General features: G+C 44.0%; 1 protein-coding gene across 1 annotated transcript in view; it reads right to left on the reverse strand.

Annotated features, from left to right (window-relative positions):
- LOC139266612 (ectonucleotide pyrophosphatase/phosphodiesterase family member 3-like) overlaps positions 1 to 25,921 on the reverse strand; it is a 179,129-nt gene that overhangs the window by 62,799 nt on the left and 90,409 nt on the right. The window contains exons 16-19 of the mRNA XM_070884205.1: positions 21,170 to 21,239; positions 20,056 to 20,143; positions 7,884 to 8,056; positions 7,715 to 7,766 (exon numbers count right to left, since the gene is read on the reverse strand). Of these exons, the coding sequence (XP_070740306.1) occupies positions 7,715 to 7,766; positions 7,884 to 8,056; positions 20,056 to 20,143; positions 21,170 to 21,239 (383 nt within the window). The remainder of the gene's footprint in view (positions 1 to 7,714; positions 7,767 to 7,883; positions 8,057 to 20,055; positions 20,144 to 21,169; positions 21,240 to 25,921) is intronic.

A 25,921-nucleotide genomic window follows, 5' to 3' on the forward strand; every position in this document is an offset into this window, starting at 1 on the left:
CGCGCCAGAAGTGTGTCCGTGCTGCTCGGACATCATTTTTGAGCCAATTTGACATCCATAGCGCAAAAACAACGGGCACTCGCAACTGAATTTTTAGCCCAGAAAATCTTTGTCTACTATTGGTAAATCTGATGGCTATCACAGTCACATCAAGTATAAAGTAGGATTAATGCCAATCAAAGATTTGTTTATCTTTTGGAAGATCAATCATAGTTTTTAAAATACATAGACCTTGCCCTGACATTTGGAAAGCATGCAACACAGTTTTGTTACGATTTGGTTCTGGATATAGATAGCTGAATATGTCTAAACAAATTAAATCTAACTTTATACAACTGATGATGTGGTGATTGTACGGAAATTCAAGGATAATTAATAAAAAAAAGATCTGTCGTCACAATAATAGAATAACAAACTTGTAACAAAGAAAACAAGAATTGCATAAATATCACCGTGAAAAAGCTCCATCTCGCAGTCTGATAATAAAGCAGACAACATTTCCAAATGCGAATAAAATGATATATATTACAAATTGTTACAATTTAGGATGTTTCTATGGGCCCAAGTTTCGGTTTTCCCGCAGAACGGCGCACCTCCGAGAGGCACGCCTATTTTCTGGAACATAAAGTGCGCCTATTACTAACCTCCGTATTCTCTGATATTTTTCGGGCCCTTTCCAGGTCAGCATGGTGCAACAGGAGCTGCTGGGGGTGGGGGCCAAGGCGTTTTGCCGAAGAACTGCCGGCGGGGGCGGGGCTAGGGCCCAGCATAATTTTTAGGGCCGGCAGCCTTGCGCATGTGCGCTGGAGCGTGCGCACATGCACAGTGGCACAGAAACACTGGCAGTCGGTCATTTTTAAAATTACATGAAGAAGAGTGATTTTTGTTTTTGTGGAGCTGTGCAAAGGCTTCTGAGTGATGTTTTGTGCCTGAAGGAATGCTGTTAGCAGTACTGTGGAAGAAATCACCTGCTGGAATCAGTGAGTGCTGTTTGTTGCTGCTAAACTTCCAGAACAGGTGCTGCATAGGTGCATGCAAAATAAGGACTGTGTGTTTTAAAAAATCAGAGTGTCAATTCAATACAGCAATGGAACAACGTCCACCAAGAATGAAGAATTTCTTGCATGAGGAAGTGGAGATACTAGTTAATGTAATTGAGCAGAGATAGTAGGAGCTAGATACCAGCAACAGAGGTCGCACAAAAGTGCCACCCAAAGAAATAAAGAAACGCTGGAACCAAGTTGCAGAAGGTTACTGCACAATGGTGCATACCAGGAGATCTGGAAGCTAGTGTAAAAAGAAATGGCACGACCTTGGTCAAGTAGTTAGTGTAAGTAATATTTTCATTTTTCAATGGAATTTAAATTGTAAATGTGACCATCTGTATATGTCCCACCCTGCAGAAAGACGCACTCTGTAAAAAGTTATATTTTAATCTTTGCAGAAGAAATTGGCCCACAACAAAAGGGAAAGAACTCGAACAGGAGGAGGCGTGCCAAATCTGCATCCACTGACACTCTTGGAGCAGAGGCTCGCTGCTTTGATGAGTCGTACATGGAGAAAAGCAATCAGTACTGCACAAGCTGGGCCCACACGCGAGGGAGAGGGTAAGTCCTGAAAATGCATCGTGGCCCTTCAAATCAACCTGCTGCATGGCCTGCTATGTGTGAGACTACTCATGCCACCCATCCTACTCCCTCCTGTGCTGCTAAACATTTGACTGTTCAGATATATTTTGCAGAAGATGATGCCAATCCCGAAGATCCTGAACATACAGAAGAAGAACCAGAAGTACCAGATGCAGAAGATCCAGACGATCCAGACCAAGGGTGGCTGCAGGCGTTGACTGAAATGTCTTCAGGGGAGACCTTAGAAGTTAGTATTTATGAGCCCACATCAACGGACATCAGTGTTTCAAACCCTTGCATAGGTTCTGGTTCCACATTTTATGGTTTCACAGATTCCGACGTTGCGGGTCCCAGTGGTGCTGCTGGTGTAATGCAGCAGTTTATACCCACTGCCCCACCGTCCCAGCCCGCTGCTCCCACTGGAGTGTTGCCGCTTGGAACACCCAGGGTCCCACCGTCCCAGCCCGTGCCTCCCAGTGCAGTGGTGCCGCGAGGCAGACCCAGGCAGAGGAGAAGGAGATTGGAGACACGCTCCTCTGAGATGCAGCGTGCAACAGATGTGGCTCAGGTTGTGGCATTGGATGTGGAGAGCAATGACCTTACCCAATCACTCGTGGGCAGCGTCAGTGCAGTGGGTGAAGAGGTAACGGTACTGACGGGAGAAATAGCAGTAATGACACGGGAAATGAGGAAGGGAATGTCAGAGAGAGTGCAAGCGACGGCACAGGCCGTCAGGGAGGGCATGCAAGTGACGGCACAGGCCCTCGTGGAGGTAGCTGCTGCAATAAGGGCACACAGCCCGGCCAATCAAATTACTTCCCCTTGAAGAAGTGAACATTCACCAAGATGTGGATGAGGGATGGGTGCAGCCTTTCTTTGCTGCTTTTGTTCTTGTTCTTGATGTAACTGTAGTAACTTTTTTCACATTGAAATTGCTTTGTAACTTTTGTAACTTTACAACTTATAAATGACCTTAGGGTTTTTAAGTGATCTTAGAGTGTAAATGCTCTCACATTTTGTAACTTATTTAATTTTGCACCTAAAAAGTGATCTTAAAGTTTTTCAGTGATCTTAAAGAGTCATATTAAAGTAAAGTTTGATACAACAAATATTTTATTACACTAACGTGAACTTTTCAATAAAATATTTTTTCATTAAAACTGAATAATGTTCCATTAACACAACACAACGTAGGAACAACTCCAAAGAATAAACATGTCCATGCGCAACAGTGGTCGCAGAGCCCTCAGGCATCAGTAATTGAAGCGTTCACGGATGAGCTGCTGGCGCAGGGCTCGAGCAATCGTTAAAGGAGCACGATGGACGGCCCTCCTCGGACCTCGTGCTCCGGCATCAGGCACCTGCATGCTTTCCTGATCGTCGTCATCATCCTCATCCTGCTCTTCCGTAATACTATCATCATGCACTGGCCCCTCATATGGGTCTTCTGGTTCCACTACCAGGTCCTGCTACCTCATGATGGTTAAGTTATGCAGCATGCAGCACACAACAATGAAATGGCTGACAATCTGAGGAGAGTATTGCAAGTGGCCTCCGGAATGGTCCAGGCATCGGAAATGCTGTTTCAATATGCCAATGGTCCTCTCGATGATGCTGCGCGTCGCAATGTGTGCCATGTTGTATTGACGGTCAGCTTCTGTCCGTGTTATGTGTAGGGGCGTCATGAGCCAGGTGGCGAGGCCGTACCCTTTGTCTCCCAGTAGCCAGCTCTGCCCTTCTGGCTGTTGCTGAAACATGTCATATGTAACGCTGTCACGTAGGATGAACGCATCATGGGTGCTGCCTTGGTATCTTGCATCGACTGACATAATGCGATGCTTATCGCCACACACGAGCTGCACATTGATGAAGTGTAAACCTTTTCTGTTCCTGTACTGCTCGGAATCCTCCACAGGTGCTCGCAAGGCGATGTGGGTACAATCAATACAGCCCTGTACGTTTGGGAAGCCAGCAATCCTGGAGAAGCCCACAGCCCCCATGCATTGCTTGGCCGGTCATTGGGAACTTGATGAAGTCATTCCTCCACGCATATAGTGCAGCCGTGATCTGGTAAATGCAAGTATGTATTTCATGCTGAGAGATGGTGCACACATCTCCAGTTGTAGCTTGAAACAATCCCGAGCCATAGAAGGAAAGTGCAGCTGTAACCTTCACTTCAATAGACAAGGCAGTCAACGTTCTGCTTCACGGCTGTAAATCTGCTCTCAGCATATCACAGATCTCAATGACAACTTCTCTGAGGAAAAGCAGCCTTTTGACACAATCAGCCTCGCTCATGTCCAAGTACGAACGCATGGCTCGATATTGCCGACGTGGGTAAGGCCTCCTGTCCAGCAGCCTACGGGCTATGACGTTCCTGGTGCGGTGAGCTCTAATCAATTCTCTCCTATGCAGCAAATTGATGGAGAACCATTGCATAATCCGTGGTGTTGATAATGCAGCACCCATACTTGAAGTACAAATTAAACTTCCAAACTTTCAAACTTGCTGGCTGGCTGGCTGGCTGGCTCTCCCTCCCTCCCGGTGCTTTGCACGCCTCCCTTATCCCCTGGCCGAATGGCAGAAATCTCGCAGCTCGGTGCCTGCTGCTGGGCTCTGCTGACATTGCTCTCCCTCGCCTCACGCTGACCCTATCCCCTGGCCGAACATCCAAACTCTCGCAGCTCAGTGGCTGCTGCCAGGCTCTGTGGAAGTCGCTCTCCCTCGCCTCACGCCGATCCTATCCCCTGGCCGAACATCCAAACTCTCGCAGCTCAGTGCCTGCTGCCAGGCTCTGCTGACGTCGCTGTCCCTCGCCGGTGATTCTCACTGCACCTCTATCCCCCGGCCGAACGGCCGAACTCTCGGTGCCTGCTGTCGGGCTCTGTGGAAGTCGCTCTCCCTCGCCTCACGCCGACCCTATCCCCTGGCCGAACAGCTGACACCTCACAGCTCAGTGCCTGCTGCCGCTGCTTCAGAGAGGTAGGAAAACGTAATTTATTTTTTATTTGATTTATTTATCATTTATTATTGATGATGGCTCTTTATTTGTAAAAGTGAAGTGTTTAATGCTTGTAAAATCCCCTAACTTCCCTCTAACTTCCCTTCGCGCCCCCCCACCACACCCATCTTTTGCTCCCTACGCCTAATTTATAAAGTGTAGGCAAGGTTTTTCTGAGCGTACAAAAATCTACACTTACTCCATTCTAAGTTAGTTTGGAGTAAGTTTTCGCTACCTAAACTTGCAAAACAGGTGTAAGTGGCTGGTAACGCCCCCTTTTGAAAAAAAAGCTGTTCTAAAATAAAACTATTCTAACTCACTAGAATTGAAGCAAACTAAATGCCGAGAATTGCAATTTCTAAGATACTCCATTCTAAACTAGTTGGTACAAAAAAATAGGAGCAACTCGAGCCGAAACTTGAGCCCTATATGTTAGCAAATTTCAAAACTGTTGAGATATCAACAAGATTTGAGATGGTGAGCATTGGTTTGCAAGAGATGCAGGCCAAAATTGGCTCTTTCTATAAGGCCCAAGGCCACTTGAAAGTGGCGGCCATGGGGCGCTGTGGACTGGCCGCCGAGTCTCCGTAGAGCGGCCGCCATTTTAGAAATTGCCCTTCCTCCATTTTGGAGCGGTGTAGGGGACCGCTCCACCCGTTTTTCTGCCGCAGCATGCACGCGCCAACCCCTTACCGTCCTGTGGCAACCCCTTCCCGAAATTGCCCCTTGAGAAATTGCCTCTTTCCGGAATTACCCCGCGGGAGCGGCACCACTGCCGGTTGGTACCAGTGCCAGCTTTTTGTGTCAATGCCATTTCTGTGGCTTGGCGGCACGGCTGCCCTTAAAGGGTGTTTTTTTTTGTTGGCCGACTGCCAGGTCGGGCCAACAATTATGGCTGTGGATTCGGCTGGGCTGCTAACAGACAGCCTGGCACCCCCTCTTGGGTGCCAGGCTGTTGGCCCAGCCGAAACCCTCGCTGGTGGCCCAGTGTTTGCCACTAAAGTGGCTGCAGAGTTCGCAGTGGCCCTCACCTTTCACTGGTGGAGTGGGACATTGTGACGCGCCAGCGCGTTGACATCATCAGTGCGGCGTTGATGACATGCAGCGTCAGCCACTCCTCCCTGCTCCAATGATAAGGCCAGCTCTGCCCTGCTTAAACAAAAGCACCAACACCTGAATTTCTCTGGATTTTCCGCCCATGCATTGGGGCAGACAGAACTGTTCGAAAACAGTAGGTGTGACTTGTTTAGGGCGGTGGCCAATTTCGGCTCGCAGAACTCTTATTCCTGAGCTCGGGGCTGAATTTTAACAGACAGAAATGGGTTGGTTGGGATCGGGACAGATGTTAAAATCTTTTACGTTTGAAGCCTGCCTCCAACCTGCCGACTTCCAGGTTTACCGGAGGCAGGACAAGGGACGAGCGGCCAAGCCGCTCCCAGGATACAGGTTGGCAATTGAAATATTTTAATGAGGCTGGGAGCCTCAGATTTGACCTGCTTTGCAGTGGGCGTCCAAGTTTCCCAGGCCTTAGGAAACCCGCTTCAGGGAAAAGGTAAGTGCCTTTACAGCACTGTTTGTGGACCAGGAGGAGCAGAAGTACTTCCCCCACCACCCCTCTGGCTCTCCAAGCTTCCCCCATCAGAACCACCCCATACAAAGACCTCTGGGATTGGACCCTCCTCCCCAGAGTCAAGGTCGGGGATCGAACCCCACCTCACCCATTCTGGGTTATGGATCGGACCTACCTACTCCTGCGGCCTGCTCTGGTGTCATCCCTGTCTGACTGGAAGACAAGCCTGTCAATCAAGTTGACTTCCAATTGGGGAACCTGTCAATGACAAAAGACGCATGCTGACACCATGCGGGAATCACAGTCGAAGGTCCATCCCCTGCCTGATTAACTCGGCCCTGTTAATATCCAGGCCTTTGACTCTGCAAATATTAAATTAACTGATGGTTCAACCAATATATCTTCTTTCTCTTCCATGCCTAGTGGTACACGAGGCAACTAATTTCTTCCACTCTTCTTACATCAGCAGATCGTGCATTTTCATAACAAAGACCCCTTTTTACGTTGACAGGTCATTAGCCTGACTTAGAACTCCCTCCCTACAAGGAGGACTGTCTATCTGCAAAGGGCTTGCCAATCCACTCCCATCAGATACAAGTATCCCACTGCATGTCAACTTAATAATCAAATGCCAGAGCTTTGCTCTCCTGCTCACCAGGCCTGCAATGCAGTTCAGGCACTCCATTCAAATCGGACGCGTACCCCACTCGATGCCAACGCAGTATTCAGGGACTGGCACTCCAGCTGCTTGCCAATATATAATCTACCTGAATTATCCGTATGGATATATTACTTTAGACTACAAATGTGAAGAATCTTTGATATGCAAATTGTAAAGAAGGGAGAATAAGAGAGACGAAAGAAAACAGTATCTGTGATACACTGAAATATGCCTTCTCACAACATGTGAAGAGCAGTTACTATTTAAATCTTTTCGTCTGATTATAATTGCAAATCTCACACCTCGGATTAAGCTAATGTTGATAGCTCTGGTATTCATACTTTATATTAAACTGAATTATTATTGTGTGTTTGTGCACATGTACGTATGTGGGGACAGGGCTACTGTCAATACTCCACATTCCTGAAAGTACTAGATAGTCCATTAATCGAACACCATACTGAAAACAGAATAGTGAAAACATTTACATCTATTGCAGGAATATTCCATTCATGAGAACATTTTGGGGGGCAAATTAACTGTTCTTACCATACCGGTTTCACTCATGTTGAATTGTCTGCCCTTCCTATATATGTTACATATTCAAAAACAAAGCTTCAATGTGCAGAAAACATTATTCATATTAATAACAAGTACTCCCAAGATAAATCTTGTGCAGCTGTTATTTTTAGTGAGGAATTTATTCGGTAATATTTTGGTAGATTTTTTTCTAATCACGAACTTTAAACTGTTAGAATTTAATTATAGTATACTTAAGATACATCCCTCACATTTGCAGAATAACTAAACATTTGACATGGCAAAACAACCATAAAAGTTATATATTATTTTACCTTCTGTGGCAGTAAGGTTGATTATTTTATTCATTTCCTGAACAGACAGGGTCTAAAGGACATAAATGGATTCTATTAATGTTACTGAAAATGATTTTGTAAAATTAAGAATACCCTGTATAATGTGAAATTAACAAACAGGTCATTGAGCAGCCAGTCCTCTACTTACTGAGGCATTACATGAGCATCCCAGATCGTCACTTGGAATCAGTGTGGAGAGTGGACAGGAGGATAAAGCAGATTCCTCAACAGGAAAAGTAGGGTTATACGAAGGATTCTTTAGCAGATGGTTTAGACTGCCATGAGATCCATTATTAGGTGCAGGCGTGATATGCAACAAATCTAACAAGGGAAGAAAAAACACAGAGCAATCCTGTTACAACCACACATTTGTTCCTTTTATTTTTTGTTATCTCCTTTCCTTCAGTATTTATTCAAATGACATGCTTGAAGAAAGCAATAGTAAGGAAGAATATGAGCTTGGATGATGTGGAATCTGTATGGGTAGAGCTGTGGAATACCAAAGGGCAGAAAACGCTAGTGGGAGTTGTGTACAGATCACCAAACAGTAGTAGTGAGGTTGGGGACAGCATCAAACAAGAAATTACGGATGCATGCAATAAAGGTACAGCAGTTATCATGGGTGACTTTAATCTACATATTGATTGGGCTGACCAAACTGGAAGCAATACGGTGGAGGAGGATTTCCTGGAGTGTATTAGGGATGGTTTTCTAGACCAATATGTCGAGGAACCAACTAGGCTGGCTATCCTAGACTGGTTGATGTGTAATGAGAAAGGACTAATTAGCAATCTTGTTGTGCGAGGCTCCTTGGGGAAGAGTGACCATAATATGGTAGAATTCTTTATTAAGATGGAGAGTGACACAGTTAATTCAGACTCTAGGTACCTGAACTTAAGGAAAGATAACTTCGATGGTATGAGACGTGAATTGACTAGAATAGACTGACGAATGATACTTAAAGGGTTGACGGTGGATAGGCAATGGCAAACATTTAAAGATCACATGGATGAACTTCAACAATTGTACATCCCTGTCTGGAGTAAAAACAAAACAGGGAAGGTGGCTCAACCGTGGCTAACAATGGAAATTAGGGATAGTGTTAAATCCAAAGAAGAGGCATATAAATGGGCCAGAAAAAGCAGCATACCTGAGGACTGGGAGAAATTTAGAATTCAGCAGAAAAGGACAAAGGGTTTAATTAGGAGGAGGAAAATAGAGTATGAGAGGAAGCTTGCTGGGAACATAAAAACTGACTGCAAAAGCTTCTATAGATGTGTGAAGAGAAAAAGATTAGTGAAGACAAATGTAGGTCCCTTGCAGTCAGACTCAGGTGAATTTATAATGGGAAACAAAGAAATGGCAGACCAATTGAACAAATACTTGGTTCTGTCTTCACGAAGGAAGACACAAATAACCTTCCTGAAATACTAAGGGACCGAGGGTCTAGCGAGAAGGAGGAACTGAAGGAAATCCTAATTAGTCAAGAAATTGTGTTAGGCAAATTGATGGCATTGAAGGCCAACAAATCCCCGAGGCCTGATAGTCTGCATCCCAGAGTACTTAAGGCCATAGAAATAGTGGATGCATTAGTGATCCTTTTCCAACAGTCTATCGACCCTGGATCAGTTCCTATGGACTCGAGGGTAGCTAATGTAACACCGCTTTTTTAAAAAGGAGGGAGAGAGAAAATGGGGAATTATAGCCTGACATCAGTAGTGGGGAAAAAGTTGGAATCAATTATTAAAGATGAAATAGCAGCATATTTGGAAAGCAATGACAGGATCGGTCCAAGACAGCATGGATTTATGAAAGAAAAATCATGTTTGACAAATCTTCCAGAATTTTTTGAGGATGTAACTAGTAGAGTGGACAAGGAAGAACCAGTGGATGTGGTGTATTTGGACTTTCAAAAGGCTTTTGACAAGGTCCCACACAAGAGATTAGTGTGCAAAATTAATGCACATGGTATTGGGGATAATGTAGTGACGTGGATAGAGAACTGGTTGGCAGACAGGAAGCAGAGTCTAGGGATAAACGGGACCTTCTTAAAATGGCAGGCAGTGACCAGTGGGGTGCCGCAGGGCTCAGTGCTGGGACCCCAGCTATTTACAATATACATCAATGATTTAGATGAAGGAATTGCGTGTAATATCTCCAAGTTTGCAGAAGACACTAAGCTGGGTGGCGGTGTGAACTGTGAGAAGGATGCTAAGAGGCTGCTGGGTGACTTGGACAGGTTAGGTGAGTGGGCAAATGCATGGCAGATGCAGTATAATGTGGATAAATGTGAGGTTATCCATTTTGGTGGCAAAAATATGAAGGTAGAATATTATTTGAATGGCGGCAGATTAGGAAAAGGGGAGGTGCAACGAGACCTGGGTGTCATGGTACATCAGTCATTGAAAGTTGGCATGCAAGTACAGCAGACGGTGAAGAAGGAAAATGACATGTTGGCCTTCATAGCTAGGGGATTTGAGTATAGGAGCAGGGAGGTCTTAATGCAGTTGTACAGGGCCTTGGTGAGGCCTCACCTGGAATATTGTGTTCGGTTTTGGTCTCCTAATCTGAGGAAGGACATTCTTGCTATTGAGGGAGTGCAGCGAAAATTCACCAGACTGATTCCTCGGATGGTGGGACTGACATATGAGGAGAGACTGGATCGACTGGGCCTGTATTCACTGGAGTTTAGAAGAATGAGAGGGGATCTCATAGAAACATATAAAATTTTGACTGGACTGGACAGGTTAGATGCAGGAAGAATGTTCCCGATGTTGGAGAAGTCCAGAACCAGGTATCACAGTCTAAGGATAAGGGGTAAGCCATTTAGGACCGAGATGAGGAGAAACTTTTTCACTCAGAGAGTTGTTAACCTCTGGAATTCTCTACCGCAGAGAGTTGTTGATGCCAGTTCATTAGATATATTCAAAAGGGATTTAGATATGGCCTTGACAGCTAAAGGGATCAAGGGGTATGGAGAGAAAGCAAGAAAGGGGTACGGAGAGAAAGCAGGATAGGGGTACTGAGGTGAATGATCAGCCATGATCTTATTGAATGGTGGTGCAGGCTCGAAGGGCTGAATGGCCTACTCCTGCACCTATTTTCTATGTTTCTATGTTTACTCTGGAGTACTGGCAACCTCCAAGATCGTGCCAGTGGAAAACTGGACATTGGATACAGAGCAAATAATAAGCATCCATTAAATTTACTAACCTACAAAGGAAGCTTTATCTGGACTATCCTCAAGGCTGGTATGTGATTCTAGTTTTATTTTTCCAGATTTTCACCATGTGCTACATTAGCATCAACTGTAAATTTACAATAGATTAATTGCATCATCTGAGAGCAATCCTGACTCATCCCTCTTCCACCCACACCAACATACCCCATTCCCACTGTATAGTACCAGCACTAGATCTTTTGCATCGTTGCGAGCACAAAAGGAAAATGCATTGCCAGCAATGCTGGGACAGACTCTATTTCAGTGCCAAGCCTAAGAATACATCTTCCCCAGCTCACAGCAGAATCCCACCAAATATAGGTCGTGGCGATGCAGCTCATTGAGTCACTTGGAAGTACTTAGTCACTCAAAGAAGTGAGATCATAGTCACCCATTCCCACAAGAAGACAGACGTCTCCATTCTTTCATTGACTTGAATAAACTGCTCAGTAAGTCAGTTTTGTGCCAAGAAAGTGTATAATCCTCTTACAGACATAACTTTCACTGGATCTGCAAATTGTTTGCATTAGGTTTAGCCCATTGGTTATTTTGTACAGAATTCCACTCTGTGGTATATAATTGAGAAGTACAAAATACGTTTTTGTGCTACTTAACTAGTGGGTTCAGAACATATTACAGAAAGAGGATTTCAGATTTCCTATTTGCAGTCAGACATTTCAAGTAATAGATGATGGGTTTGGGTTTCAACCATAACAAATTTAAACAAGCAAAATTTGATGGCCCAGAACTTGCTGGAGCGGGGCATCTCGCAACGTGAATTCAATTTATTTCCTCATCTTTCAGGTCCATTTTCAGATATTTTTGTGCTTCAAATTGCTGAAAATACGAATTGATAATGACGCAGTGACATCAACAAGGCATCTAGGATCTCTTGATCGTCAGGGCCAATAGTCTAACTCCTTAACCATTGAAATTTAAGGATCAAGAACGAAAGAGTGAATGACAGACAAGGAAATGGGGTGAATTAGAGTTAACTTAGATGCAAAAATAAAAGTAAAGAGAGGGAAAGAAAGATTGGATTAAGAAAGAGAAAAAGAAGAGACAGAGATGAAAAGTAAGAAAAAAAAATAAGTTTCCCTGACGACTACGTGTGTAAGAAGTGTATCCGCCTCCATCTCCTGATGGACCGCGTTGCGGAATTGGAGCTGAGGGTGGATTCACTCTGGAGCATCCACGATGCTGAGAATGACATAAGTGGCACGTGTAGTGAGTTGGTCTTACCGCATGAGAAGGATCCACAGCCAGCTAGGGAATGGAAGACCAGCAGGAAGAGTAGTACAAAGAAGGTAATGCAGGGGTCCCATCTGGTCATCCCCCTGCAAAACAGATACACTGTTTTGAGTGCTGTTGAGGGAGATGACTCATTAGGGGAGAGGAACAGCAGCCAAGTTCATGGCACTGTGGCTGGCTCTGTTGTACAGGAGGGCATAAAAAAGAGTGGGAGAGCGATAGTGATAGGGGATTCAATCATAAGGGGAATAGATAGGCGTTTCTGTGGCCGCAATCGAGAGTCCAGGATGGTATGTTGCCTCCCTGGTGCAAGGGTCAAGGATGTCTCCGAGCGAGTGCAGGACATTCTGAAAAGGGAGGGAGAACAGCCAGTTGTCGTGGTGCACATTGATACCAACGACATAGGTAAAAAAAGGGATAAGGTCCTACGAGACGAATTTAAGGAGCTAGGAGTTAAATTAAAAAGTAGGACCTCAAAAGTAGTAATATCGGGATTGCTGCCAGTGCCACGTGCTAGTCAGAGTAGGAATCACAGGATAGCACAGATGAATACGTGGCTTGAGCAGTGGTGCAGCAGGGAGGGATTGAAATTCGTGGGGCATTGGAACAGGTTCTGGGGGAGGTGGGACCAGTACAAACCGGATGGTCTGCACTTGGGCAGGAACGGAACCAATGTCCTAGGGGGAGTGTTTGCTAGTGCTGTTGGTGAGGTGTTAAACTAATATGGCAGGGGGATGGGAACCAATACAGGGAGACAGAGGGAAACAAAAAGGAGACAAAAACAAAAGACAGAAAAGAGATGAGTAAAAGTGGAGGGCAGAGAAACCAAAGGCAAGAAACAAAAAGGGCCACTGAATATAAAAGGGCTGCAGGAGGGGTAAAAACTAAAAATCATGGTTTAAAAGCTAGGATGAAAACACTCCACCTAAATGCACGCAGCATTAGAAATAAAGTAAATGAGTTGACGGCACAAATCATTACAAATGGGTATGATTTGGTGGCCATTACAGAGACATGGTTGCAAGGTGGCCAGGACTGGGAATTAAACGTACAGGAGTATCTGACGATTCGGAAAGATAGGCAGGAAGGGAATGGAGGTGGGGTAGCTCTGTTAATAAGGGATGATATCAGGGCAGTTGTGAGGGATGATATTGGCTCCAATGAACAAAATGTTGAATCATTGTGGGTGGAGATTAGAGATAGTAAGGGGAAAAAGTCACTGGTCGGCGTAGTTTATAGGCCCCCAAATAATAACTTCATGGTGGGGCGGGCAATAATCAAGGGAAAAATGGAGGCATGTGAAAAAGGAACGGCATTAGTTATGGGGGATTTTAACCTACATATCGATTGGTCAAATCAAATCGCAGGGGGTAGCCTGGAGGAGGAATTCATAGAATGCATATGGGATTGTTTCTTAGAACAGTATGTAACAGAGCCTACAAGGGAGCAAGCCATTTTGGATCTGGTCCTGTGTAACGAGACAGGAAAAATAAACGATCTCCTCGTAAAAGATCCTCTCGGAATGAGTGATCACAATATGGTTGAATTTGTAATACAGATTGAGGATGAGGAAGTTGTGTCAGAAACGAGAGTACTCTGCTTAAACAAAGGGGACTACAGTGGGATGAGGGTAGAGTTGGCTAAAGTAGACTGGAAACAAGGACTAAACGGTGGCACAATTGAGGAACAGTGGAGCACTTTTAAGGAGCTCTTTCAAAATGCGCAACAAAAATATATTCCAGTGAAAAAGAAGGGCGGCAAGAGAAGAGATAACCAGCCGTGGATAACCAAGGAAATAAAGGAAAGTATCAAATCAAAGACCAATGCGTATAAGGTGGCCAAGGTTAGTGGGAAACTAGAGGATTGGGAAGATTTTAAGCAACAGCAAAGAATGACTAAAAAAGCAATAAAGAAAGGGAAGATAGATTACGAAGGTAAACTTGCGCAAAACATAAAAACAGATAGTAAAAGCTTTTACAGATATATAAAACGGAAAAGAGTGACTAAAGTAAATGTTGGTCCCTTAGAAGATGAAAAGGGGGATTTCATAATGGGAAATGTGGAAATGGCTGAGACCTTAAACAATTATTTTGCTTCCGTCTTCACAATGGAAGACACAAAAACCATGCCAAAAATTGCTGGTCATTGGAATGTGGGAAGGGAGGACCTTGAGATGATCACTATCACTAGGGAGGTAGTGCTGGACAGACTAATGGGATTGAAGGTAGACAAGTCCCCTGGTCCTGATGAAATGCATCCCAGGGTATTAAAAGAGATGGCGGAAGTTATAGCAGATGCATTTGTTATAATCTACCAAAATTCTCTGGACTCTGGGGAGGTACCAGTGGATTGGAGAGCAGCTAATGTAACGCCTCTGTTTAAAAAAGGGGGCAGGCAAAAGGCAGATAACTATAGGCCGGTTAGTTTAACATCTGTAGTGGGGAAAATGCTTGAAACTATCATTAAGGAAGAAATAGCGGGACATCTGGATAGGAATAGTGCAATCAAGCAGACGCAGCATGGATTCATGAAAGGGAAATCATGTTTAACTAACTTACTGGAATTCTTTGAGGATATAACGAGCATGGTGGATAGAGGTGTACCGATGGATGTGGTGTATTTAGATTTCCAAAAGGCATTCGATAAGGTGCCACACAAAAGGTTACTGCAGAAGATAAAGGTACGCGGAGTCAGAGGAAATGTATTAGCATGGATAGAGAATTGGCTGGCGAACAGAAAGCAGAGAGTCGGGATAAATGGGTTCTTTTCCGGTTGGAAGTCAGTGGTTAGTGGTGTGCCACAGGGATCAGTGCTGGGACCACAACTGTTTACAATATACATAGATGACCTAGAGGAGGGGACAGAGTGTCGTGCAACAAAATTTGCAGATGACACTAAGATTAGTGGGAAAGCGGGTTGTGTAGAGGACTCAGAGGCTACAAGGAGATTTGGATAGGTTAAGCGAATGGGCTAAGGTTTGGCAGATGGAATACAATGTCGGAAAGTGTGAGGTCATCCACCTTGGGGAAAAAAACAGTAAAAGGGAATATTATTTGAATGGGGAGAAATTACAACATGCTGTGGTGCAGAGGGACCTGGGGGTCATTGTGCATGAATCCCAAAAGGTTAGTTTGCAAGTGCAGCAGGTAATCAGGAAGGCAAATGGAATGTTGGCCTTCATTGCGAAAGGGATGGAGTACAAAAGCAGGGAGATGTTGCTGCAATTGTATAAGGTATTGGTAAGGCCGCACCTGGAGTACTGCGTGCAGTTTTGGTCACCTTACTTAAGGAAGGATATACTAGCTTTGGAAGGGGTACAGAGACGATTCACTAGGCTGATTCGAGAAATGAGGGGGTTAACTTATGATGATAGATTGAGTAGACTGGGTCTTTACTCCTCGGAGTTCAGAAGGATGAGGGGTGATCTTATAGAAACATTTAAAATCATGAAAGGGATAGACAAGATAGAGGCAGAGAGGTTGTTTCCATTGGTGGGGAAGACTAGAACTAGGGGGCACAGCCTCAAAATACGGAGGAGCCAATTTAAAACCGAGTTGAGAAAAAATTTCTTCTCCCAGAGGGTTGTGAATCTGTGGAATTCTCTGCCCAAGGAAGCAGTTGAGGCTGGCTATTGAATGTTTTCAAGTCAAAGATAGATAGATTTTTAAGCAATAAGGGAATTAAGGGTTACGGGGAGAGGGCGGGTAAGTGGAGCTGAGTCCACGACTAGATCAGCCATGATCTTATTGAATGGCGGAGCAGGCTCGAGGGGCTAGATGGCCTGTTCCTAACTCTTATGTTCTTATGTTCTTATGATAGAATTCTGATTGTGGATGCCGCCCATTACCGCCGGCGGCAGACGGCAAACAGTCAGAAAAGGCCTACCATTGTCATTAAGCAGCGTCCACATCCTGGCTGAAATTAAGTAGGCTCTTTGGCAGAGGCGCCAAGACACAACACTGCGCCAGCTAATGGCACCCGCGTGGTGACGTCATCCAGCGTACAACGCCTCTTTGACGCCTCTGTCACGATATTTTCTTTGTATGGTTGCTATACCGACAGGTGGATGTACAGCCTGAAAAAAGTGGTGGTTAAAGAGCGGTTCTCGGGTGGAATCGCCCAGAAAGGAAGGTAAGTTTTTTCTTTATTTATTTCTATAGGTTTGCATTAGTTTTAAGAATGGGGAAGTGTGTGCATGGAATGGAGAAGTTTTAGGTTTTTTTTCCATTTTCTTACCATTTTTTTTCCTAGCATGGCGGCAGCCTCCCGATGCGAAATTAGTCAGCTTCCTGAGCTTCCGCCCAAGGATGAGTGTGCAATGCCACATTTTAGCATTGCTTTCTCATCTTTGGGCATAAAACTGAATTTTGCAGTTTGAGCCTGCACCTAACGCCTGGCTGTAAAATCAGCACTCAGGCGATGACACCACCTCAAAAATGGTGGTACCGAATTTCGACCCCTTAATGTTTAAAATTTTTAAAATCTCTAAGAACAAATTACTACCTGCAGGAGTGAAACTCCACATTCAATTGTTCCCTTTCTGAGCCTCCAAGGTTGAGTTTCATGACAGGACCATAAATCCTGTCATTAACTGGACAAGATACCTACCCTAAATGTCTGCGGTGAGATTCATTTGTACTAATGATGCAAATCCAGCAATTTCTTGACCCTCGGGAGGAGATTGGTGGCGAGCTCCTGTTTTTGTGTGGGTAATAGCAGAGCGGTGCAAATCATCCAGCAATTTGTAATGATTCGCAACTCACTGCGTATCTTTTCCTCGTCACAAAGTGCTAGGTTTTTGTTTTACACACAAATATGCTGTGCGCTGTGAATCCATCATTATTTTTCCAGTAATTTCTGGGCCATACAGCCACTGAAATGCTACGAATGTGTTCCTGGATACTTGTCAGTGATATTTTGTTTCCATATAGGCCCTGAAATTGCAGTCAGTAGCATAGCTAAGGAATCCCAAAGTGCTTTACAGCCAATGTAGTTTTGAAGTTTAGTCATTGTTGCAATGTAGGTCAAAAAGACTTAAGTTGTGTTTTGGGAGCTGATTTTCGGATTTGACGGATATTGGGCAGTCAGTGCGTGGAGTGCGTCCACTCAATCTCACTGGCGGGAGACTCGACCAGTTTTCATGGTTGGGCCTCATTACCATTCCGTCGGCAAGATGCTCGCACATTTTGAGCAGCTTGTTGATCGGAGAGGCCCAGTAATCTGATGGCTCCACCATGGAGCCCAGTCAGTCTAGGTTAATAAAGAGGGGTGAGGGGTGATCCTGGGAGACAGCCATAGGCTCTAGTAAGAGTATTAATGCTTTTTCTGACCCCACAAAAATAATTTAAAAAACTTTTAACTTATCTTTTTCTGAGAATTCTGCAGCAGTTCCTACAAGGCGCGAGCTTCTGGTTGTCCGATTGTTTGCAACGGTTGTTTTTGGCAGGTGCCGAAAACTGCACCAAAATGGGGCAGGCCAGATATCAGCAGGAATAGGGTGGTCACTGCTGCACCGAATTATTATTGTGCAACTGCCCATACCCACCTGGTTGTAAAGCCAAAAATCGGGGTCATGGTCTCTTATATTCTTATGGTACTGTAAATCTTTCGCTTAAAATAACACAAAAATAATTATAGACCTACTCTTTGTCAAATTTTGTTTGATAACACTGCTGTGAAGCACCTTGGGACGTTTTCCTACTTTAAAGGCGCTACATAAATGCAAGTTGTTGTTGTTGTGGTAGATGTTATAAAATGAAAGCAACTTTTATATTTTACGACATTGAGAATCTCGATCTCCTCTGAACAACTTGCTGGACACAGGATCTGATTTAATGTTCATTCGCACTGGATTTAACAGATATTTATGGCAATAAATGCTTCAGTGCTGCAGGCCACATGGAAGATCGTTTAATATTTCAATTTCACATCTGCACAAAGTTCGTAGCACAACTTCCTTACTGAAGTTAGGTTTTGTCTTGTTGCTAAATGTCCACTCGCACAAAAAAGAGCCAACCTTCATATGAACCCTTGGGGGGGGGGGGGGGGACGGTGCTGCCCCCTTCAGTAGCAAATTGTACAAATTAAAATGGAAAAAAAAAGGTCACAACTTGCTGGCAATATAACAAAACATTCTGTCTGGCACTGAATTTGAAATGGCAGCTCTGCTGTCAGCCGAGAGCTGAAGCACCATTCTAAAATAATTTGCAAATGGCGGTGTTAGAATAGAAACTTATGTTTAATTCTACTTCTGAGTTACAATACTTGTCAGAACAGCTTAAAATGCTGTTTTTTCCAGTGCATGTATATTATTGCACATGGGGCTGCTAATAATGGTCCTTGTTTGTCCAATGAAAGTAGAGCGAGTTGGTTGAGGAAAGGGAAAACATTGTTTTCCAATAACATAATTAAAACAGATGTCTTCCTTGCACTGGAACAGTTGAAGTCCAGGGCGAAATGTTTGCACGTGTGCTGTACATAAATGTCTAATATTCTTGCATTAGCTCCAATTGTGGCTGCCAACTCTAAAACTCTGCTTGTGCACTGTGATGCAATTTGAATAAAAACTATTAAAACTTTTGAAAATGTTACAGAGGGGGCGAATACTCTTTTTTACATTGTGCTGTTCTGTATGTGTTAAATTTGTTGAATTCTATAAATAAATCAAGTTAGTTAATTCAGAGTCTGAATGTGATGTTTTGATTATACTGTTCCGAATTGGCTTGGAGGGAAGGTAAGGGCAGCGGGTACTGACAATCTCGGATTATGTGAATCCTGTAGAGTATGAGATCTCCATAGTGGCAAAAAAAAAAAGCTAGTACTCTGGTTTGCAAAGGGCATAAGGTCAACTTACAGGACGTGGAGTGAAACGATTGCAAGATGGAACAGTTCATTAGAAAACCCTAAAATTCAGACACAACAAGTTGTAATAGCTAACTGTCCCATTACATTCACCTAGGAGCAAAGAGAGTTTTTCACATCTGCACTGTGGAGAATGATTGGGCTGGATTTTCGGGTGGTTTGTGCTCTGGGTTTCACCGGGTTTTGACCCTCCGCGGCGAAAATGGAGCGCTCAGCTGTTTTTCGCCATGTCGCAATCCTCCGGTCGGGTTTTACGGCGACGCTTAGAAGCACCACCGGCAAGAGCTACGCCGGGTGTGCGCAACGGCGCTCCTTGCGACACCGCTGCGTGTTTTGACTCGCACCCGACCTGTATGCCCCGAAACACGCCCCGCGATGACCGCCAACCCTACTGGTGGCGGTGAGTTAGATAAACTGTAAAAAAGGTAAGTTCCAATTTTTAATTTTGTAGCGTTTTGTATTGTAAGGGTGGTGGCAATGTTATTTGATAGTTTTTGTGAATTTTTTTTCCCCCTTCCAAGACATCTCTCGGAGCGCTCCCAGCCTTGCACTTTAGTTGGCGAGGTTCCCGTTTTTGCGCTGTGCCAGGACCGAAATGATGAAAATAAATCCATTAATCGCTAACATTAATCGGGCAAAAGATTTCTCCCCCCGCCTACATTTTCACCCCGAAAACGGCAAGTAGAAAATCCCACCCTTGGTGTCACTACAAAAGAAAATGCAATCCAATGTGATTTCACTATCTTTTTTAGTCCTCACTGTTAAGGTATGATTGCTTCAGGATATTTTGAGTCACTACCTTCTGGAGTCGAGACATTCTGAAGTAGTTATACTGCAAAAACATTAAAGACAAGTACATTATGGAGAATCCTTAGCATACAAAGGCAGTTACAAAGATACATGTTATTTACAGCAACATTAGTGGTGGATCAGCTGTAATAAAACCATTCACTTACAGAAGACGTGTTTATAATATGAAAGCACTTACCACACATCAGGTTGTAGAGTTCAATATTGTCAAATGGATCAACCTCTGTCTCGAATCTGAAGTCTGGCCCATTAGCTATGAAGATAGCCTGGAATTTACCATCAAGGGAAAAGATAGTTAATACAAGAAAAAATACACAAATTTGTTTATTAAATAGGGAAAGCGCATATTAAAAGGGAATTATTGTCCTCATATCTAGCAAAAGAAAAATTCTCGAATTATACAGGGCCTGATTCTGTGGTAAAATTTGCAATAGAAGGTTATGATGGGGTTGCATGAGCACCACTATTTTTAAAACCTCAAATTTGTACCAATTTACTTCCAACAATTTTTGGCTTATATACCAGAAATCCCTGAGGACAACAGTATTATATTTTTCTACTCATCAAGATGGTAAATGTTTTTCTGCTAAATAGAATATTTCTTGTCAATTTGTGTACTCATGGGGTAACGTCACAAGTCAACACTCCTGGTGGGGATCCTCATTGTTGGAAGTGCATATCAGACTTTCAGGTCCACATTGCCCATGATTGTATCATTATAGCCAGAAGATTGTTGGCAATGCAATCCAAAGTTTATGACATGCTCACCTAATGGGTGAAAATCCCCGCTGGAAAATATACTCATAAAGTTACTTCCCCTCAGTGTAAGCATCAACCACTCTGAGGTCAAGTGATCCATTGCCAGTTGCAGAGTTGTGATGCCACTACTCTGGCCAAAGAATTTGCTGAGCCCCAACCTCAAAACACCACATCCGACTGCACCATTATGAATTTTTCCACTTCCCACATTAGCCAACTTTGTGATATGTCTAAGTAGACTGAAAGGTAAAGGCAAATTTCTGTGCTCCCATGATTTCCATTTTGGACAATCATGCACTGTGCAATTTTCTAATATGTACTCATGGTGGGCGAAACTCTGCACCAGGAATGCAAAAACAGGAAATAAACCTAAGAGTGTCAATTTGCAACAAATTGGAGATTGTATGGTTATGTGTACCAAAATCATAACATCTTTGTAAAAAATGCATTCTAACTACACACAGGACAGAGGGAGCCATCCCTCAATATGGCAATTGCGACCTGTACACTGTTATACATATCTACTTACTTACTTGCATGCTTTTGTATTCATTATCATAGCCATGATTTCCACCACCACAGAAATTGAATGTCAACTTATCTCTGAAAATATTTTTAAAAAACAGAAACTTTGTAAGAGAACAACAATAAATTAGTGGAGAATGGAAAAGATAGAGGATCATGAAGATTAATGGCATGAAAACGTTGATAACATCCAGTGCTGGTCCTGCCAGAGAATACGGAGTCAACATGAGGGTGCTTGATTTGCATGGAACGAGCAAATGCTGCCAGAAACTCTGGCACCTGCTCACTATCCACTTCCTGCCTGGACGCTGCTAGCAGGCCCATTTGCACATCCCTGTGGCCTCCAGACACATGTCACGTATCATATAGCTTGGGAAAGCAAGAATTCCTAGTGTAGGGAGTCTTCAGGCTCATCCCCTCCACATCACTGGCCTTGCAATGGGTGGATAGAAACTCTGCCTCTCACAAGCCCAAGTGAGAAATCCCAGTTTAGGTTGGAACTTGGTGTATCCAGGTCATGGCTTATTTCGGAGCCATTCGGCCGACTCCCACCGGAGTTATGGTGGAAGTTTGCTGAGGAATTTTGATTCCTCAATAATAACAATAGCAACCAATATTCTATCTAGTGGCAGTGAATGCAGCAGCCCAATAGCTTTTTTTAAACTTCTCTTCAATATCAACTTTATTGGTCATTACCCAGTGAATACATGTTCATGTATATGTTGTTACCTGGCATGAAGATAAAGTACTCAGGCAGTAATTTCAGCCACTTTTTGTATGGCAGTCCAGTCTGAAGTGTAGTCAGTTGTAACCTCTGATATTAAATGATAACATTAAAATACAGCTGTCTGCTGTATTTTAAAAGGTTCTCAAAGTCCAGAACTCTGAACAGATTTAGGATACCAAAAATGCACTATAAATAGCATTCAATAATTATTAATTATTTGGAAAATATATTTCTACCATTTCATATTGTTTTCCTTTCCATGTACACTCAATGCCATATTTAACGACCCCAAGCACAGCTTTCCATTTGCTCTGATCTTATAACTTCCTGATCCAAGGTTAAGCATTCCCAAATTACCTGTTTTTAATTCTGATCAAACTAGATGCTGTCAATCACTTATATTTCACACAGAAACAGCAGCAAATTTCAAAACCAAAATGCTTTAATGCAAAATTAATCATTTTGTGACATTTTCTACTATATTGTTCAATTGAATTGCTGAATGAATAATTTGGTGGGAATAGTACAATGATTTGCAAATTGGTTATCTTTATCCATAGTTTATAAAAAATAAAAGCTGTATTAACTGCTCACGATTAGAGGAGACCAAGCGCAGATTGGGTGACCACTTTGCAGAACACCACCGTTCAGTCCGTAAGCGTAAACCTGAGCTTCTGGTAGCCTGTCACTTTAATTCTCCACTCCACTCCCACTCTGATTGCTCTGTCCTCGGCCTCCTACACTGTTCCAATGAAGCTCAATGTAAGTTCAAGGGACAGCATCTCATCTTTCGATTAGGCACTTTACAGCCTTCTGGACTCAACATCGAGTTCAAAAATTTCAGACCGTAACCCCTGCCCCCTATTGTTTTTTCTGTTTTTTCTCTCTTTCCCATGGCAGATGCTGATGATTCTGCCATTTCCAGTTACACCCTATCTAGATTAATCTTTTGTTTCTTAACTTGTCCCATTACCATCTCCTTTTGCCTTGCACTATCATCCCTTTTGTCACTTAATCTCTTATGCTTTCCACCCTATCACAGACTGCCCCTTTTGTTCTTTCCTCCCCTCCCCCCTTTCCCTGCCCCGACATTTGCTTAAAAACCTGTTACATCTCTAACTTTTTTCAGTTCTGACGAAGGGTCATCAACCTGAAACATTAACTGTTTCTCTCTTCACAGATGCTGCCTGACCTGCTGAGTATTTCTACCATTTCTGTTTTTATTTCAGATTTCCAGCATTCGCTGTACTTTGCTTTTGTCTTGTAAAAATAGTTGTTTAATTAAAGAGAACACAGGCATAACTATATGCAAAAATCCTTTAAGCAGTTATAATTCTATAAGCATTGCATTATATGGCACACATGGCACCTTTTATGCAGAAATCTCTCAAAACACAACACAGTGCATTACTTTTGTTGAAGCACAGTGATCATTGTTACTCAGACAAATGCGGGGCCATTGTGAAGCAACATCCCACATGAGCTAGTTAATGACCAGTTAATGCATTTTTCCCAATGGTATTGGTTAAGAGTGGAAAGTTGGCCAGGATATCGTGCTTTTCTGTAAATAGTGCCATGGGATTTTAACATCCATTTAAGTAGGCGGATGAAACCTCAGTATCTGCAGTCTACCCTCAGTACTTCAGTAAGAACATTTGACCTTTTAGTTAAATCTAGCCTGTTCTTTCCAAAACTATGTATGAGGATCATGGACTGAACCTCGTGGGCTGGAATTTTGGGTCCTTTGACCCTCCATGGCGAGAAATGGGGCGGTGACGTCTTTTGCGTCCTGTCGCGGTCCTCCGGTCGGGTTTTGCGGTGCTTCAGCACCGCCGGGATGAGCTGCACCAGGTGTGCATCACCTCTCATTGTAACACCAGCAGTAGTTTGGACTCACACCCGACCTGTACGCCCCAAAGTGCACCCCGCGATGACCACCAGGGAAAACACAGCAGTCCAGCCTTGCCAATGGCGGTGAGGTGGATAAACTGTAAAAAAGGTAAGTTCCAGAGTTTATTCTTTTATTTTTTTGTAGCAATTTGTGTTGTGGTGGTGTGGGTAATGTTTTTAGAATGCTTTTGTGATTTTCTTTTGTTTTGTTTTCCTCCTCCCAAGGCCTCTCTCGGAGCACTCCCGGCCCTGCACTTTAGTTGGCGATGTTCTCATTTTTGCACCGCGAAAGTTGTACAACACCTCCTTTGCGCTACCCTGGCACAGGGCCCAGATGGCAAAAATTTCACCCCAGACCGCAAACGTTAATCGAGCGGTAATTTTCCCGCTCCACCTCTGTTTTCGCCCCGAAAATGGCAAAACCAAAAATCCAGCATCTTTAATCTCCTTAGGGAATATTTCTTGAATTCTAAATGTAACCAAAAGTTCAGACTATGTATCCATTCCACGTCCCACATCATCAATCTTTATTAATGATACAATTCGATATCGAAAGTTACTAATGACTGTACTTCAGACTGGAGTACCATACAACAATATGAAGTAGCTGAGATATTTTAGATGTGGCTGAAGTTATTGCTGTATTTCAATTAACAACACATATATAAACACACAGTCATTGGGTAATGACCAATAAAACTGATGTTGAAGACAAGTAAAAAACTATTGGGCTGCTACATTGCCATTAGGCTTCACCCTTAGCTGGCTGCCATTCACAGACAAACCTTCCTCTCCAGCACGAATAACACAGGAACTGATGATTGATGAATGTGGACTCTTGCTGTGCATAAAATTTCCATTTGTGTACACAACACCAATTCATCATGTGCGAAGCACATTCGATGTGTTTTTGAGAGCCATGATAAAGTGTTATATAAATGCATGTCTTTGTTGCTGACTATTTGATTATTTAAGTCTATTTTTAACCTCTAAAACATTCAGCTACTCATACATATATTTAATCAACCCTTTTTTAAGAACGTAGGTGCTGGAGTAGGCCATTTGGCTCCTTGAGTCTGCTCCGCCATCGTAAACAATGTACGTGAGCTGCCGGCACAAATAGCCACATGGGAATATGATGGTATGGTATGGTAATAACTGAGACCTGTGTATTAAATATGAACGCACTTATTTGTACTGCAAAAATGGGCAACATGCTCCACCCTTTGTCTATGATTGGTCCCCTTGGAGGATAAGCCACACCCTGAAGTTTCACAGGAATGTGAAACTGGAACCGCCCATCCCAAGGTCTTACTGACTTTGCAAATTGTAACTTGATCCACTTTGACTTCCTGAAGCAACAGAGGACAGAGTTCCCCAGAAGACAGCAAGGGCCAGCCAAAGTGCCTTACCCCAGTGCAAGTGTACTTCTCCGCCAGCCGAAGTGCCTTACCCCAGCGCAAGTGCGGTCTTCCACCCTCCCCCCCCCACTCCCCACCCCACCCCACCATAGATGGGGCATTGTGTATGGATTGTTAACAGGTTTATTGGGTATGAAGTGAATAGTGACAGTGTTGTGACTTCTGGATACCATCCACTCCAATGATGTCCCTTGTAGGGGGTTGGAAGAATGTGATCGTCTTTCCTAAGTTCCCTCCCTCCCCTCTGATCCCCAACTCCCCTCCCAGTCTCTCTCTCCCCCCCACGGCCAGCCTCATTCACTCTCCCCCCAGCCTCTCTCTCAAGCTCCCTCTCCCCTCAGCCTCTCTCTCGCTCTCGCTCTGCCCCCAGCCTCTCTCTCTCTCGCTCTGCCCCCAGCCTCTCTCGCTCTCCCTCTCCCCCCAGCCTCCCTCTGCCCCCAGCCTCCCTCTGCCTCCAGCCTCCCTCTCCCTTTGCCCCCAGCCTCCCTCTCTTGCTCTCCCTCTCCCCCCAGCCTCCCTCTGGCCCCAGCCTCCCTCTGCCTCCAGCCTCCCTCTCCCTTTGCCCCCAGCCTCCCTCTCTTGCTCTCCCTCTCCCCCCAGCCTCTCTCTCTCGCTCTCCTCCCAGCCTCTCTCTCAAGCTCCCTCTCCCCTTAGCCTCTCTCTCGCGCTTGCTCTACACCCAGCCTTTCCCCCTCTCCCTCTCCCCCCAGCCTCCCTCTCTC

Source organism: Pristiophorus japonicus, chromosome 7 (genome assembly GCF_044704955.1).
Source record: "Pristiophorus japonicus isolate sPriJap1 chromosome 7, sPriJap1.hap1, whole genome shotgun sequence".
Classification (NCBI taxonomy): Eukaryota; Metazoa; Chordata; class Chondrichthyes; family Pristiophoridae; genus Pristiophorus; species Pristiophorus japonicus.